The sequence below is a fragment of the Ascaphus truei genome, chromosome 9 (assembly GCF_040206685.1).
Source record: "Ascaphus truei isolate aAscTru1 chromosome 9, aAscTru1.hap1, whole genome shotgun sequence".
In the NCBI taxonomy this organism is placed as follows: Eukaryota; Metazoa; Chordata; class Amphibia; order Anura; family Ascaphidae; genus Ascaphus; species Ascaphus truei.
In genome coordinates this window covers 19,336,032-19,351,930 of record NC_134491.1, presented here as the reverse complement: position 1 = coordinate 19,351,930, position 15,899 = coordinate 19,336,032, and the positions used below count along the sequence as shown (strand labels likewise).

General features: G+C 45.1%; 1 protein-coding gene across 25 annotated transcripts in view; it reads right to left on the bottom strand.

The window, feature by feature from the left end:
- Window positions 1-8,454: 8,454 nt before the first annotated feature.
- The window catches only part of GPHN (gephyrin), a 295,598-nt gene continuing 288,153 nt past the window's right edge, over window positions 8,455-15,899 (bottom strand). For 16 of the 25 annotated variants that reach the window (XM_075613545.1, XM_075613550.1, XM_075613538.1 and 13 more), the window contains 3 exons: window positions 15,494-15,590; window positions 10,197-10,271; window positions 8,455-8,837 (listed from right to left, as the gene is read on the bottom strand). In XM_075613545.1, coding sequence (XP_075469660.1) covers window positions 8,704-8,837; window positions 10,197-10,271; window positions 15,494-15,590 — 306 coding nt within the window. In that variant the 3' untranslated portion in view covers window positions 8,455-8,703. The remainder of the gene's footprint in view (window positions 8,838-10,196; window positions 10,272-15,493; window positions 15,591-15,899) is intronic. The other 9 variants (XM_075613542.1, XM_075613562.1, XM_075613563.1 and 6 more) reach the window with 1 other exon arrangement.

Sequence of the window (15,899 nt, the reverse complement as noted above, 5' to 3'; positions counted from 1 at the left end):
CTCCAATCCCGACCCGGCTATCCAGACCAAGCTACACTCAAGACGTGCCCTCGTGGCGTCATATCCATTCCCACCTCAGCACCGTGGTCCCGCCTCGTTTGTGGTGAGCACAGCGTGATATTCTGCTCAGCCCAACAAACATGGACCCCGCTGAGGTGGAGCGATCCTTGACCTCCCATACCAACCTGTTCGCTTGGTTAGAGACTTACCTTGAGCAAAATGACAGGCGGATGGATTTGCTTCAGCAGAGCCTTCTTTCCCTTACTATCCAGGCCCGGGCTTCTACGCCGGAACCCCCGCCACTGGTCCCTGTCGCCTCGGCGACTGTCTTCGCACCCTCTCTGTCTACGGTCAAACCCCGTCTCCCGACTCCCAATCGCTATGCCGGGGATCCCATAAGGTGTAGGGGCTTCCTTAATCAGTGCTTTATTCAATTCGACCTCTCTCCTCGGTTTGTCTCCTCGAGGTCCAGGGTCACTTACATTATTTCCCTCCTCACTGATGAAGCGCTGGCCTGGGCCTCCCCCATTTGGGAACAAGGATCTGACCTAACACGCAGGATATCGATTTGTTCGCCCGGTAGTTCCATAGGGTCTTTGATACGCCCGGACGTCAGATGACGACGGCCTCCTCCCTCTTCCACATCTCTCAGGGAGATCATCCAGTCGCCAGGTAGGCCTTGGCATTCCGCACCATCGCTGCTGAGACAAGGTGGAATAACAAGGCATTGTCCTCTGCATTTTGGCAGGGTCTGTCTTAGTCCCTAAAGGACGAGCTCGCAGCACAGGAACATCTTACGGACTTAGAGGAACTGATTGCCCTGTGCATCCAGGTGGACCAACGCCTACAGGAGCGAAGAGCAGAACGTTCTCGCCACCGTCAAGTCTCGAGGTTCCCTATTCCACCATTCGCTACTCTGTCTTCCCCTTCCTCTTATGCTCCTGAACCTATGCAGCTTGAAGGAAATAAGCTGTCCACAGCAGAGAAGCAATGACGGCGCAGCGCGGGTCTCTGCCTGTATTGCGGCAATTCCGGTCATCTGGTGTTCCAGTGTCCCCACAAGCCGAGAAAGGCCAAATCCCAATGAGATCCCCGGGGGAGTCTCGTTGGGAACACTGCCCCTCTTCCCCATCACCAAGGATGCCCTTCCCACAAGGATCCTGCTGCCAGTGACGCTTACTGGAGAGGGGTTTCACACCGAAGCACTGGCATTTGTGGACTCCGGCTCCGGAGGCAACTTTATCGACTAGGCCTTCGCAGAACGGAGTAACATTCTACTTACCTGCAAGAGGATCCCGGTCGGCCTGGAAGCCATTGACGGTAGACCATTGCAACTGGCCTTCATATCCCTGGAGACCATCCCGCTCCAACTGCAGTTCGGGGGGGACCATAAGGAGAGGATTAGCCTTGACATGATTCACACTCCCTCAGTGGAGCTGATCTTGGTTCTTCCCTGGCTCCAACTCCATAATCCCCACATCGACTGGACCAACTGGGAACCTGTCCAGTGGAGTGCCCAATGTGCTGAGACCTGTATCATCCCGGTCCAGAAGATGGGAGGTTTGCGCACGATGCCCGAGTCAGCAAACTCTCTGCCCGAAGTGTATCAGGAATTCCGCAATGTATTCGACAAGGTACGTTTCGAGGTTCTACCTCTGCACCGTCCTTTTGACTTTCCCATCGACCTCCGGCCTGGGGCAGCTCTTCCCAGGGGACGATCCTATCCACTTTCACTCCCTTAGACTAAGGCCATGAACGACTATATTCGGGAGAATTTGGAGAGGGGCTTCATCTGGAAATCTTCCTCCCCAGTCGGAGCTAGCTTCTTCTTCTTAAAGAAGGATGGGTCACTTCGTCCATGCATTGACTTCAGGAGTCTGAACAAAATCACGCTGAAAAACCGTTACCCATTGCCTTTCATTACCAAGCTCTTCGACCACCTTAAGGGGGCAACTATTTTCTCTAAACTGGACTTACAGGGCGCCTACAATTTGGTGAGGATACGCAAGGGTGACGAGTGGAAGACTCTGTTTAACACCCGCGGTGGCCATTATGAATATCTGGTCATGCCGTTCAGCCTGAGCAACGCGCCTGCGGTCTTCCAGGATTTCGTCAACAAGATCTTCTGCGACATCCTTGACAAATTCCTCATCGTCTACCTCGATATCTTGATTTTTTCCAAGTGTGTCCAGGAGCATGTTAGCCATGTTAAGCAGGTACTGTTACGCCTCCGGGAGAACCATCTGTTTGCGAAATTGGAGAAATGTCCATTCCACCAAACGTCCGTGGCATTTCTGGGATACATTATCTCCGACTCCGGTTTCACTGTGGACCCAGCTGTTCTGGAGTGGCCCCGGCTGATCACCCTCAAGGCAGTACAGCGCTTTCTGGGCTTCGCGAATTATTCTGAATTTTTCTACTACTGTAGCCCCCATCACGGCGTTAACCAAGAAAGGCGTAGATCCCTCATCATGGTCCGCGACCACCATCCAAGCTTTCGACTTTCTCAAGAAAGCCTTTGTGTCCGCTTCTATCCTCATCCACACGGATCCCAAACTCCCGTTTACCGTAGAAGTAGATGCTTCAGATGTCGGGGCTGGCGCCATTTTTTCTCAAAGGAAATAGCCTTTGGCAAGGTTACACCCTTGTGCCTTTTTTTCTAAAATAAAATTCTTCCGCAGAACGGAATTATGATGTGGGGAACCGGGAACTCTTGGCAATCAAGTTGGCATTAGAGGAGTGAAGGCATCTCTTAGACGGTACAGAAAGTCCCATAACCATTCTAACAGATCATAAGAACCGTCTCAACTTAGAAAGGGCACGTCGACTGGGCGCTTGACAGGCACTCTTCTTCTCCCGGTTCAATTATATCATTTCGTTTGTCTCGGTCTCCAAAAACCTGAAGGCAGGTGCCCTGTCACGGCAGTTCCTTGCGGAGGATAGATCCGAGGAGCGGCTAGAGACAGTAATCCCATCCAAATTTATTGTATCTGCCAATTCCTTTGACGTCATGGACAATATCCGACTAGATCAGTCACAGGTTCCTAGGGTTCTCAAGGTCCCGGAGGGGGGTTTCTTCACCGCACCACAATATCGAAAGAAGGTCCTCGAGTGGTGTCACTGCCTATATATATATATATATATATATATACAGACACATACAATTGTGGGCAACAATTTTCTTGCACCGGGGTCTCCCATTCACTAGTTCCACCAGCCTGCACCTATTTTTGCTTGGTCCTTGCTACAACCGAATATATTTTGCATCATTAACATATTCCTTTCTTTGGTGTATTACAAACTGCCTCTAGCACCAGGTGGTTTCAGCCCTTCACTCCCAGAGGGGCAGCTGACCGTTTCCAATCTTAACGACCAGTTATAATAGTGTGGGGTGTTTTTCCTGGGATCCATAAGGGTGAATTTTAGCCAGATGGTTACATTCCGGTTCATCTTTTGAAGATGTGGGAGGCAGGACCGGCTTTACTTCTTGCGGGGCCCAAGGCGGCATGCTGACAGCGGTGCCCCTCCTCCAACCAGCATCTCCCCTCCGGCAGCGTTACATTGTCATGTGATATCGGATCGCCATGACAATGCGAAACTGCAGGAGGGGTGACGCTGCCGCTCCGGAGAAGGTAAGACCCCCCCCCCTTACACAACGCACGTACCTACCTTGGGGTGAAGGGAGCAGTCCTACGTCGGCCTGGTGACTCCCCAGCTCCCTCCTCCAGCTCTCCTTTCTCCTGTTGGGTAGAAGCTGGATCCCAGCGCTGACAGGAGGGAGCACGGGGCCCCCCGAAGGCGTGGACCCCAAGGTAACCGCCTTGCCCTAAAGCCGGCCCTGCGGACAGGTTACTTTACAGACTCTTCCAACTGCAAATCTGGTACAAAAACACTGCACCGATTTGGTAAAGAAAAAAAATATCCCATCGTTTTATACAGGATCCTGTTTTTCTGAGAACTCTGGTGTTGTTTGTATCAAGCAATGAACAATTCCTTCTATACTGGCGTCTTAAATTTGACACACAGGTTAAATCCACTTAAACCCGGCGGTTGCGCATTTCTATACGTCATTATGCTGCATCATCTCGTCCCAGAACTCCCCACAATGCTCAATGTTGATGCAAAGCACCGTCATATATCGACACGATACAGAATCACAATGACACAATTCGTGTCCTTTTAGAATGAATTCTTCAGTTTGCCATAGGTAACGTATAAGGGCCTATGGAGTGCTGCGCCGTAAGGTACCTTATGGCCCATTGCTGTACATTGTATTCGGGCGCCGAACAGTGTCCTCTAATAGCAATGCTCGTTAAATATACAGTAGCCCTTAGAGAGGGGTTCATGAAGGGTGTAAGATCTCGATTGGCGTAAACGGTCTTCAGCTCGCTTCACTTCAGTGAGGGGATAAAGCGGAAAGGGAGCAGGCTCCTTGTAACATTAACATAAATACTGTAATAAATATAGCCTAATACAGGGGTGGTGAACTCCAGTCTTCAAGGGCCACCAAGTTTTCAGGATATCCCAGCTTCAGCACAGGTGGCTCAATCAGAGGCTAAGTCGAAGACTGCACCACCTGTCCTGCAGCAAGGAACGATTTAGCCACCTGTGCTGAAGTAGGGATATCCTGAAAACCTGACCCGTTGGTGGCCCTTGAGGACTGGAATTCGCCCCCCCCCCCGTGGCCTAAAAGAATTGCGTAATCCAGCGGGAAAGGAACATAACTGGTTGGGAATATCTCAGGTGCGCCTCGAGTTTTCATGTTAGAACAGCAGCTAGATGCAGAAGAAACTGAAGTCCTTGTGAAGTTGTTTCTCGCTGCTCAGGAAGATCTGAATGGAGGCTTGTAAAGGGAAAGGTTTTCGAAACGGACATGTTATATTTTATTGCCAAATTGTTATAACCTTTGTGTCCCAAACAGTTACTAACAAGGCCGGGGGTTTAAAGGTGCAGTTCACCCGCGAGCTCCATCTGACGCCCTTTAAAGCAGATTCACCAATTTACATTGTATTTTTCCCCCAGCTGGTTTTGTCCACATGGCAACTCCTGCTGTCTATCCATGGTAACCTTTCTTAAATGGGATGCGCCGTGTAGCAGATATGTGCATTTGTAATATTAAATGTCTGGGATGGTTAAAATGGGGGATTCCCCGGCACCCATTGCAGTCTAAAGCCGGGTGGCCAATTGTAGTCTTCAAGAGCCACCAATCAGGTTTTACGGCTATCCCTACTTCAGCACAGGTGGCCAGTCGAAGACTGAGCCACTAATTGAGCCACTTGTGCTGAAGCAGGGATATCCTGAAAACCCGATTGGTGGCTCTTGAGGACTGCAGTTGTCTGCCCCGGCTTTAGACTGCAATGGGTGCCGGGGAAAGCTCCATTTTAACCATCCCAGACATTTAATATTACAAATGCACATATCTGCTAAACGGCGCATCCCATTTAAAAAATACAATGCGCTTTGGAAAGGCAGGAAGCGATCTAATAAATAAAGTAAAATAAATAATGGCTTTTTTGATCAGTGCAGACTGCTGCTTTAAGATCCCATAAGTCTTTCCTGTACATACTGTAGATTGACGGACGCTCAATACTTCTGCAGCAGATGCATAGTAGACTTCATATTCAGTGAGTCTCACTTCATTACCATTGGCCTCACTCCGTTGTAACGTAAGCGGCCTCACTTATTGAGGTCAGTAACTTTGCATTAAAATGTCATGTTTTGGTTTATATCACTGACTGCAATTATTGGTAATGTACATTTCTGGACTAGTGAGCTGTAAAAACTCGAGTACAACTCAAGTCTATAAATAACCCCCAGTCTGGTTCATTAAAAGGTATCCCAACCAGCGACCAACAGGCAGATGTAGCAGTCGTTATCGCACCCGCTAACCCCGCCCCTTCTACGCATTCAGCTAATGCCGTTACAGCGATGTCGGAGCAACATCGCCTGCTACATCGTTATAAAGAATAGACTACGAGTCACGACAATTCCCCCGAGGGCGGCAAGACGTTATATCTCCTGGAGCGTTCTCCGTTTAAGGGGCTTGCTCTGTATCAGCTGAAGCGGCCGACCGGGCAATTAAATTAATCATTGACTTCAATGGGGAACTTCGGCCAAAACCGGCCCGGTCGGCTGATCTAGAATAAGCCCCTAAATAGCAATCTGAACTTGCTCCAAAATACTGTGATCCAAACGCCACTGTGGGTTATAAGCTAGCCCAGGGGTGGGCAACTCCAGTCCTCAAGGTCCACCAACAGGTCAGGTTTTCAGCAGATCCCTGCTTCAGCACAGGTGGCTCAGCCGTTAACTGAGCGATCGGTGCCGAAGCTGGGATATCCTAAAACACCTGACCTGTTGGTGGCCCTTGAGGACTGGAGTTGCCCCCCCTAGGCTAGCAGGATCGCTAGCAGTCTCATGTACTAACTGGGCTGTAATTCCCAGGGGTGCGCCTGTGTCCACATTCCATCGCAGGAATACAGAGAAGAAACGATAGGGATTTAAAAACGAACGTCTTCCCTTCCTTATTTTACATTGCTAATTATTATAACCTCAGGGTCCCTAAGAGACAGAGACAGGATTTATTAATGTCTAAAACCCAGTACTGTATATTGCCTGTGTGTGCATAAGACTCCAGGTAACCAGTTCAGAACAGTTCAAAGAGGAAGCTGGTTGTATTAACTAGTAGCTTGATTTCCAAAGCAACCAAAACAGCCAAATCATTGCTTAGAATAGAATTACTTTTGCTTAAAAAAGTAAAATTGCCTCAAGTTATTTTCAAAATGTTTTTTTTTTATTATTTGCAAACTACGAGGGGTTGCAGCTTTTGATTGTCTGAGCTTTACACAGCAGAAGTGTTTTTACGTAGATCTGAGAAAAATGTATTCAACAATAAACAAAACCAGAGAAATTAAGTGTGTATCAGCAGCGTGCCATAGCCTTCATTGAAGACGTATACAATAGACTCTTTTACCTTTTGTACACTTATGCAATATCTGAATATGATAACTGGTAATTTACCAACAATTTGCTTTAGGTTCTGGCTGGGAAATGCCGTTATTTCCATACAGGACAACCAGGAGCATATTTCAAATGATTTTAACTCAGGGGGTACTCAACTCCAGTCCTCAAGCCTGACCCTCAACAGGTAAGGTTTTCAGGATATCCCAGCTTCAGCACAGGTGGATCAATCCATCCCCTGCTTCAGCACAGGTGGCTCTGAGGCCCAGTCCTAGCCTCTGAAAGCCACCTGTGCTGAAGCTGGGATAACCTGAAAACCTGACCTGTTTGGGGGTGGGAGGGGGGGGGACTTGAGCACTCCTATTTTAACTAATCGCTGCAATTCGTGCATCTCATTCCAAAATAACATTGTTGCAACGAGATCAGCGTTAGGCCAGGTCCCCAGTGGCCGCTGCTGCACGCGCTACGGTGTCACGCACCACAGCCCTCTATGGGGCAGGCCCCAGTCGCTGTGTGAGGGCGCGCAAAGCGCGATGACGCATCCGCTGGCAGGGAAGACATGGTCACGTGGTGTGCGGGCAGCCAATGCGGGGAAGATAGTGTGGACCAATAGGAGTGCAGGTATTGTAGACCATCTTGGCCGTGCCCACCCCTCACCACCGCCCACCACCCCACCCTCAGCGCATCCCATCGCTCCACAATAGACCGCAGATCGCTGCTTTTGCGTGTGCAGCAGTGAGCACTGGGGCCGTAGCGAGCAAGACGAGGAAGGTCCCCACAGTAGCAATCCCTTCATTTGTTAGCGTCCCCAGACTAGAAACAGGACAAAAGAAAACAGATGGTCTACAATCTTTTTTTTTTTTTTTTTTTTTAAATAATGATCAAGGATTTAATTCATCTTGTTTCAATATCATTACAGAAAATGTTATGGTACAGAGTTGTTCAATATGTTCTTTGCTTTATTAATTTGCACGTGAATGCTGGTACACGGTAATCTGTACAAGATCAGTCTTTGATTTTTTTGTTTTCTGTACATTTTTTTTTTCTTTAAATGTATTGGTTAAAAAGGCTGTCAGCACTTAAGGAAGCAATTTTTATTTTGTTCAAATAAAAGGTATTCTGTTACTGCCCAATAGTACTGAGCTAGGTGACTGCAAGGATCCCTAGCCTTGTTTACAAGGTGGCGCCTGGATCCAACTGCAGCCACATTGCTTTTGGCACTGTGCACATGAACACAAGATACAAGATTAAGAACAAGCAGAGCTCTCTTGTGAAGCGGGGATGAAGCATACTAATAAGGGGGATAGCAGTGTTATCTAAGCTAGTATAAAGTAAGCAGACAGCCTTGTTTAAGAGCTTAAGTATTTGTATTTTAAGGATGAGAAAAACACAACTTTTGCAGGCATCTACTGCTGTCTACTAAAAGCTACTGCTATTAGACCTAGCATTTAACACACAAAGCAATTGCAATGAAGGAAAAGTTGCCTTGATATAATCAGAAGAAGGTTTTATAAGAGTATTTTATTCTTTTTGGAAAAGATTTTTTTTTTTCCCCCAAAGGTTTTTTTGTTTTGTTTTTTGTTGTTGTTTTTTTCCCAAAGTCATTTTTCCGAAATGAGTCACCGAGATGTTGACTACACTGATCAACTTTATCCAAATCATAAAAACTAGCTGTGCCGTTGCATATTACAGGATACAGTCAATGATATGTGGACATGCATCAAAGCTTCGCTCCTGCGAGTGTCATCATAGCCTCCCGATGACCATCACGTCCACCACCTCTCCCTTGTGAAGTTCCACATACTGCTCTGTCTTTGGAGGTAGCATTAACAGTCCATTGGCACTGCGCATGCTCATCAGGCGGCTGCTCATCTGATTACCTGCGCGAGTGACAGAAGGGGTTGTTAGTAATGCCAGGGCAGTTTAACAGAATTCCCACACGGCTATTATATACAGCAGGAGTTCTCAGCTCCAGTCCTAACAGGGCAGGTGTTGAGAATATCCCAGCTTCCGCACAGGTGGTTCGGTCGAAGAGCTTGATTCAGCCACCTGTGCTGAAGCAGGGATATCCTGAAAACCTGACCTGTTAGGTGGTGTTGAGGACTGGCGTTGGGAACCCCTGATATACAGAATGTGGAGTACCTCTCTAGCCTTTAAACCCCCATTACTGATATACTGTACCCAAACAAGTGAAAACAAAGCATGTGCAGAGAAACAGGATGATCATTTAGTGTTACTAAGTAAATATACAGTATGAATACGGAGACAAACAGTTATGAAGGGACAGAAGGAAACATTATTTATACAGATTGCTTCAATACACTTGGTATAGTATACAGAAAAGAAGAGACAGGCACTCCGTCATGTGTTTGTGACAGGTTCCACTTGGAGCCGAAACATTAAATAATTCTTCACAAATACATGATGCTGTGACACCTTCTGTTCTGTATACAATAGCAAGTGTATTGAAGCAGTCTGTACGCACAATCGCAACAAAGATACCCTTGAACGAGCCAGGAGTGCCCTGCACCTAACAATATATATATATATATATATATATATATATATACATGCACACACACATATTTTATATATACTGTATGTATTATCTATAAATTATATATAAACTGATAATCAAGGTACCTAATAATCTTAGAGTAAACATATAATGGGCCAAGTATCACAAATATGAATAGGGGTATTCAATATAGTTACTCTGATGGTGCTGTGGGGGCATCGCTAATATGACAAGAAAAAAAGAAGGAAGAACCCCCAAGAAGCACTGAAGATGTACCAAAAAAATACAAAAATATGGAAACCATATTGGGGTCTTGTATATAAAATATTGATTACACAGAAAATAAAAAACACTTGTATTAAGACCAACGTCCATTCAATAACTCAAAAACCTCTCATATAAATTAACATTAAACAGCAAGACGACTCCTATGTAAGCAATCTGATTGGCTAAATGTACCTCATCAACAATAAGGTCAGTATAAAAGTATACACGACCTGGCCCGGCGGGTCACAATATAGAGGCGGTACTAGTATACGGTCTAAATCCTGGGAAAACACTACTAGCTAAGGATGAAAATACACTCCCGGGACAGACATGCACAAAAAGGAAAATACACAATGAAAAAATAAAAAATAAAATGTTTACTCCAAAAACATTGCTATGTCTTATTAACAGACACTGATCTGAAAGATGTATTAGGGAATAGAATGAGTCTCACCAGCAGGCGTGCTCCCAATTGGACAGATTAATTGGTTCACAGCCATTACTCTCCCCATACTGCTCAAACCCAGACCTTTTTGAAAAAAAAATGACAGAAAAGGGTTTTTCAAATGTGGAGGCTGCTCAGCGTGCAGATATATGAAAACAACGAGTATTTTTGAGGAGATCTCCGGCACAAATCAGTATTGTAGTAAGCAGTTTTTGAATTGAACATTGAAAGGTCTGCAACTTATCCTGCCCCATCAAACGTATATATGTGGGACTGACAACCATGGAGCGGAGACGTCCTGTGCTGGAGCATACTAGAAGCTAGACAGGATCAGAATGGCTGTTACATCATGATTCAGATGTGACTGTACAAACTGCATTTGCAATAGCTAAAGTCTCATTGGCAATTAGAGGGGCAGACTTGGAGAAATACTCCTCCAAAGAGAATGAAGATGGATTGTAAAGTTAGGCTCACTTATGCCAGCGGGCTTGAATGATGCCCTGAACTTCTCCATGTTCGTGTAATGTAATTTATTTCAATGAAGTATGTATTCCACTGGAGAAATGTATAGTGATCTTTAACGTTTACACTTCAGGTCTTAGGTGACTAAATGCCCTGTGACGTCAGCAGAGAATTGTAATTGGTGGTTTGACATGACTGGTGCGTCGCTCAGACTGAAGTGTATAAATAATTGGGACCTATAGCTGTTACTCGAGCACCGTGAAGAAGTCATGGCGAAACGCGCGCTGGGCCGGGTCTTGTACACTTTCTCTCTAACTCTGGTAATGCCTGCATGCACCTTATACCAAACAGCATTTCTGTTCTCCGTAACCACAGCAAGATTAACTCCTGAGGCCCTTTTACGAACTTTATTTCCTGACGTGGACTTCAAGGATTACTCTGTGCTATTTGAACCTACTGTGGTACCATTCACTTTTTTATTGTTTTCACAATTGTTTTTATTGTGTATTTTTCTTTTTCAGTGTATTTTCATCTTTAGCTAGTAGCATTTTCAAAGGATTTAGACCTTGGTACCTCCTGTATTCTTTGACTGTCCGGGCTAGGTCTTGTATACCTTTATGCAGACCTTACTTTTAGCGATCATGTTGCTTACATAGGAGTCATCTTGTTGCTTAGTGCTAATTTATATTAGAGGTTTTTGTCTCCAGAGTCTATTATGTTATTGAGAGGACATTGGGTTTTAATGTGTTTTGTATTTTCTGTGTAATAAATATTTGGTGGTACACCATGAGTGCTTATTTGGGGTTTATTTCTTCTCTCTCTTACAAAGAAAATTACAGCGCATCAACCTCAAACACACCCATTCCCCGGACGAAGTATATTTCCTAGACACCACCATTACTATAAAGAACAACTTCTGTATACCGCAAACCTACAGACAGAGCCAGCTATTTGAGGAACAACAGCTTCCACCCCACACACACTAAGCATGCAACAATCTACAGTCAAGCCATACGATACAACCGGATATGCTCCGACACAGCAGACAGAGGCCAGCGGATTAAAGCCTTGAGATCGGATTTCATAAACCGTGGATATAACCACAGAATTGTAGACCAACATATCCACAAAGCCACCAGAATACCAAGAAGTGATCTCCTTGAATACATACAGATAGAGACAAGCGACAGGGTACCTTTGGTGGTCATATATAACCCACACTTAGAAGCCCTACGCAAGATCGCCAGGGAACTACAACCCATTCTCCAGGAAGATACAAGACTGAAACACCCGTAATATCATACAGACAACCTCATAATCTCAAGAAAATGATGGTGAGGAGTAAAGTATTCAACAGTACAACTGAATGCGGAACAAGACCATGCCAGGACGCAAGATGCAAAACCTGCGCAATGTTCCACACAGCGAGTACAATACAAATACCACACAGGAATCTGGAGTACAAAATCAGAGGAAGGTTCACCTGTTCCTCCAGCAATATCGTGTACCTCATGTGCATGAAATGCCCAGGGGGCTGCTACTACATAGGTGAGACGGGACAGGGCTAAACAAGAGAATGAATCTGCATCGCCACAGCATCACATACGGAACAAGAGACAGTCCTGTCGGCGAACATTTCTCTGACTCTGGCCATAAGATGAATGATCTGAAGGTGGCCATACTCAAAGGTAATCTAAGAACACCGAAAGAGAGACGGTTGCATGAATACAAATTTATGCAACTGTTCGGGACACTTAGTGGTGGCCTAAACTGACACCGCAGTTTCATGAGTCACTACCCTGACACAAGAGAACTCTCTTCCCATGAGTGCTAAAGGCCATGTCTATACATACTGCGCTATATGAATGCACACACAGCTGTCTCTTACACATAAATATGTACAATGTTATTCTATCCCTATATACCAATAAGGGCCACATAGTATCTACACACACTAATAGTAATGCAACACCCTCTTACATTTCCACACCTACCCACACCATTGGTATACACTCCCACTCCACACACACCTTTTGTAAAGCGCTCTATACACTGTGAGCGCTTTATAAATTTATATTTACATACACACACACACACACACACACACTCTCACATTACTAACATTAGGGACCATTTAACACCTTAAGTCATAAATCGCATACTGCACAGGGGGGAGGGATAGGCTTCAGTCACATATACATTCCAAGATGCACTGTTTTTAAGTCAAAACCTTTCTTGCTTTATCCATTGTAACATTGCCAGAAGAAGAGATCAGTGTATCTCGAAAGCTTGCACAAATAAAAGCATTTCGTTAGCCACAGAACGTCTATTCGTTTTTGATTATTAAGCTCAGCTAACACGGTACAGATACATATACATATATATATATACACACATACACATACACACAGGGCTCAATAAATTAGAGAAAAAAAACTCGCCCGAGAAAAAGGGCACTCTGCCTTTTTTTTGTCTTATTGTACCTCCCCTCCCTTTACCCGCTTGCGAGTCATACCGGCAGCGGGGTGCTGCGGCGTCTCCCGGCATTCTCCTGCATCTCTCCCTCAAACTCTAGTGTCTCCCCCTGTCTACGGCAGGGAGAGGAGAGAGCAAGCCACAGAGAGGAGAGAAATGCAGATGCCAGTAAGTCCTCGCGCGGCGAAATTTACGCGATACCGGTTATTATAATGCGGTCTTATTACGTGGACCCCAAGGACCGCGTTATAACGGGGTTCAGCTGTATTATATACATATATATATATATATATATATATATATATATATATATATATATATATATATACACACACACACACACACACATATATATATATACACACACAAATACAGGCACACACAGTGGGTTGTAGAAGTTTTCACCCTCTACCAATAATGTCACGTTGTTGAATTGCAAATAATGTACTGTATGTAGTTTTTCAAACTAACTTTTTTTTCTTCAAAGCTGAAGTAGTTAAACCTGAACGGTGTTATAGGAGGAGGAGGAGGTTAAATGTCAGCAAAGTAAATGTACAAAACGAAATTTACAGTTTGCATAAATAATCAGCCCCTTAAGTCAGCACTTGGCAGAAGCCCCTTTTGCAGCAATTGCTGCTATGAGTCTTTTTGGGCCGGTCTCTACTAGCTTTGCACAGTAGGATGGGAACATTTTTGCCCATTTTTCACAGGAAAATTGAACCAGTTCTGATAAGTTTGTTGGGAATTGTCGTTGGATGGACTGCAATCTTCAAGTCTCGCCATAAATGTTCGATTGGGTTCAAATCAGGACTTTGACTGGGCCACTCAAGAACATTAATTCTGTTCTTGTTCAACCACTCCAGTGTGGCTTTGGCTTTGTGCTTCAGTTCATTGTTCCACTGAAAGTTGAATTTTCTCCCTGGTTTCAGAGTCTTGGCTGAACTCAAACAGGTTTTCCTCAAGGATTCTCTTGTACTTTACACCATCCATTCTCCCCTCTATTCTGACAAGCTTCCCAGCCCCTGCTGAAGAGAAGCATCCCATAACATGATGTTGCCACCACCATGCTTGACAGTTGGGGTGGTGTTAACTAGGTGACGTGCAGTGTGGGGCGTGCGCAAGACGTAACACTTGGAATTTAGATCAAAAAGTTCAATTGAGTTTGCGAAAAAGCATATAGATCATACTGCAGACATGTGGAAAAAGGTTTTCTGGTCAGGAGACAAAATTTTTACTTTTTGGTCTAAATTCCAAGCATTATATCTTGGAATTTAGACCAAAAAGTTACACTTTTGCCTCGTCTGACCACAAAACAGTTTTCCACATGACTGCAGTATAATCTATATGCTTTTTCGTAAACTTCATACAGGATTTAAGAGGAGTACTTTTGAGTAATGACTTCTTTCTTGCCACCCGCCCGTACAGACCAACTTTGTGTAGGTACCGGCTTATTGTTTGTGTGTGAACACCGTCTCCCATCTCAGACACAGAACTTTGCAGATCTCTCAAGGTCACTGTTGGCTTCAGAGTGGCATCCTGAACCGGTTTCCTACTTGCCCGGTTTAGGAGGGTGACCTGATCTGGGTGGTATGGTGAATCTTTCACTTCTTAATGATGGACTTCACTGTGCTGAGGGGGATAATCAGCGCCTTTGACATTTTCTTGTACCCTTCCCCTACTCTGTGCCTCTCTACCACTTTATCCCTGACTTGTCTCGAACAGTCCTTGGTCTTCATGATTGCTGTGTTGGATCACTCTGTGAGTTGCAGCTTGAAAGTCTTTCTATAGGTGAGGCAAATGATCTACAAGTTAAACCACTTTGATGACACGCAGGCTGAAACCATTTCACTAATTTTGTGACCTTTCAAAAAATTAATTTGCACCTGAGCTGATTTAGGGCTGTAGTAGCAAAGGGGCTGAATACTCATGCAACCGAGATACATCTGTTTTTCTCTGTAACTCTTATTTGTTTATATTATATACGCATTTTCTAACTTGATCACTCTGGACTAGTTTTTGTAGATTCTACATGTAAAGTCTAATTTGAAAGTGTCGTGGAGTACGCTCAGGTGCTAACAACATGTGAAATATGTGCAGGGGGTGAATACTTCTGCCAACCACTGTATAGGTTGTGTATAACACACACACACACACACACACACACACACACACACACACACACACACACACACACACACACACACACACACACACACACACACACACAGTAAGAAGTCTGTCTGATTATCCATCTCTGTCTCTCTGTATCTCCTGACAATTGTCAGAGCGAATATTGCTAAGTGTGTGCACACATTACTAAACCGATCATCTTCCAAAACCAGAGGACCAGACACATGCTTGGTACAGACCTGTACTCTGTGCCCAAGGCAGTGGCTCTTGGTGATGCCAAGTCAATATGCAGCGATGGTATTCCGGGCGTGGATCCAACTTCACATCACATGATAACTGCGAAGAGACACACAGCTGGCGTCAGGAGGAGACTTCTAAGTCATGTCTGAAGTGTCCTGCGCCTCTAATAGGGACGGGTGGCAATGAACCCATTCGCAGTGCAGTCCCCTGTAGCAGGAAGGGGGTTATTTAAAGCAGCAAACCCCCCATAACCCCCTCCCTCAAAATGATAATTCATAAACTGATCTATTTCTTCTTTATTCATCTTTTTAAATACTTTATTTTCCCTCTATCACTAGCATCAGCGGTTACCATGTCTCTTAGTGTGGGCGAATGGCAGTGGCCATTTTAACATCCCTAGGAGGC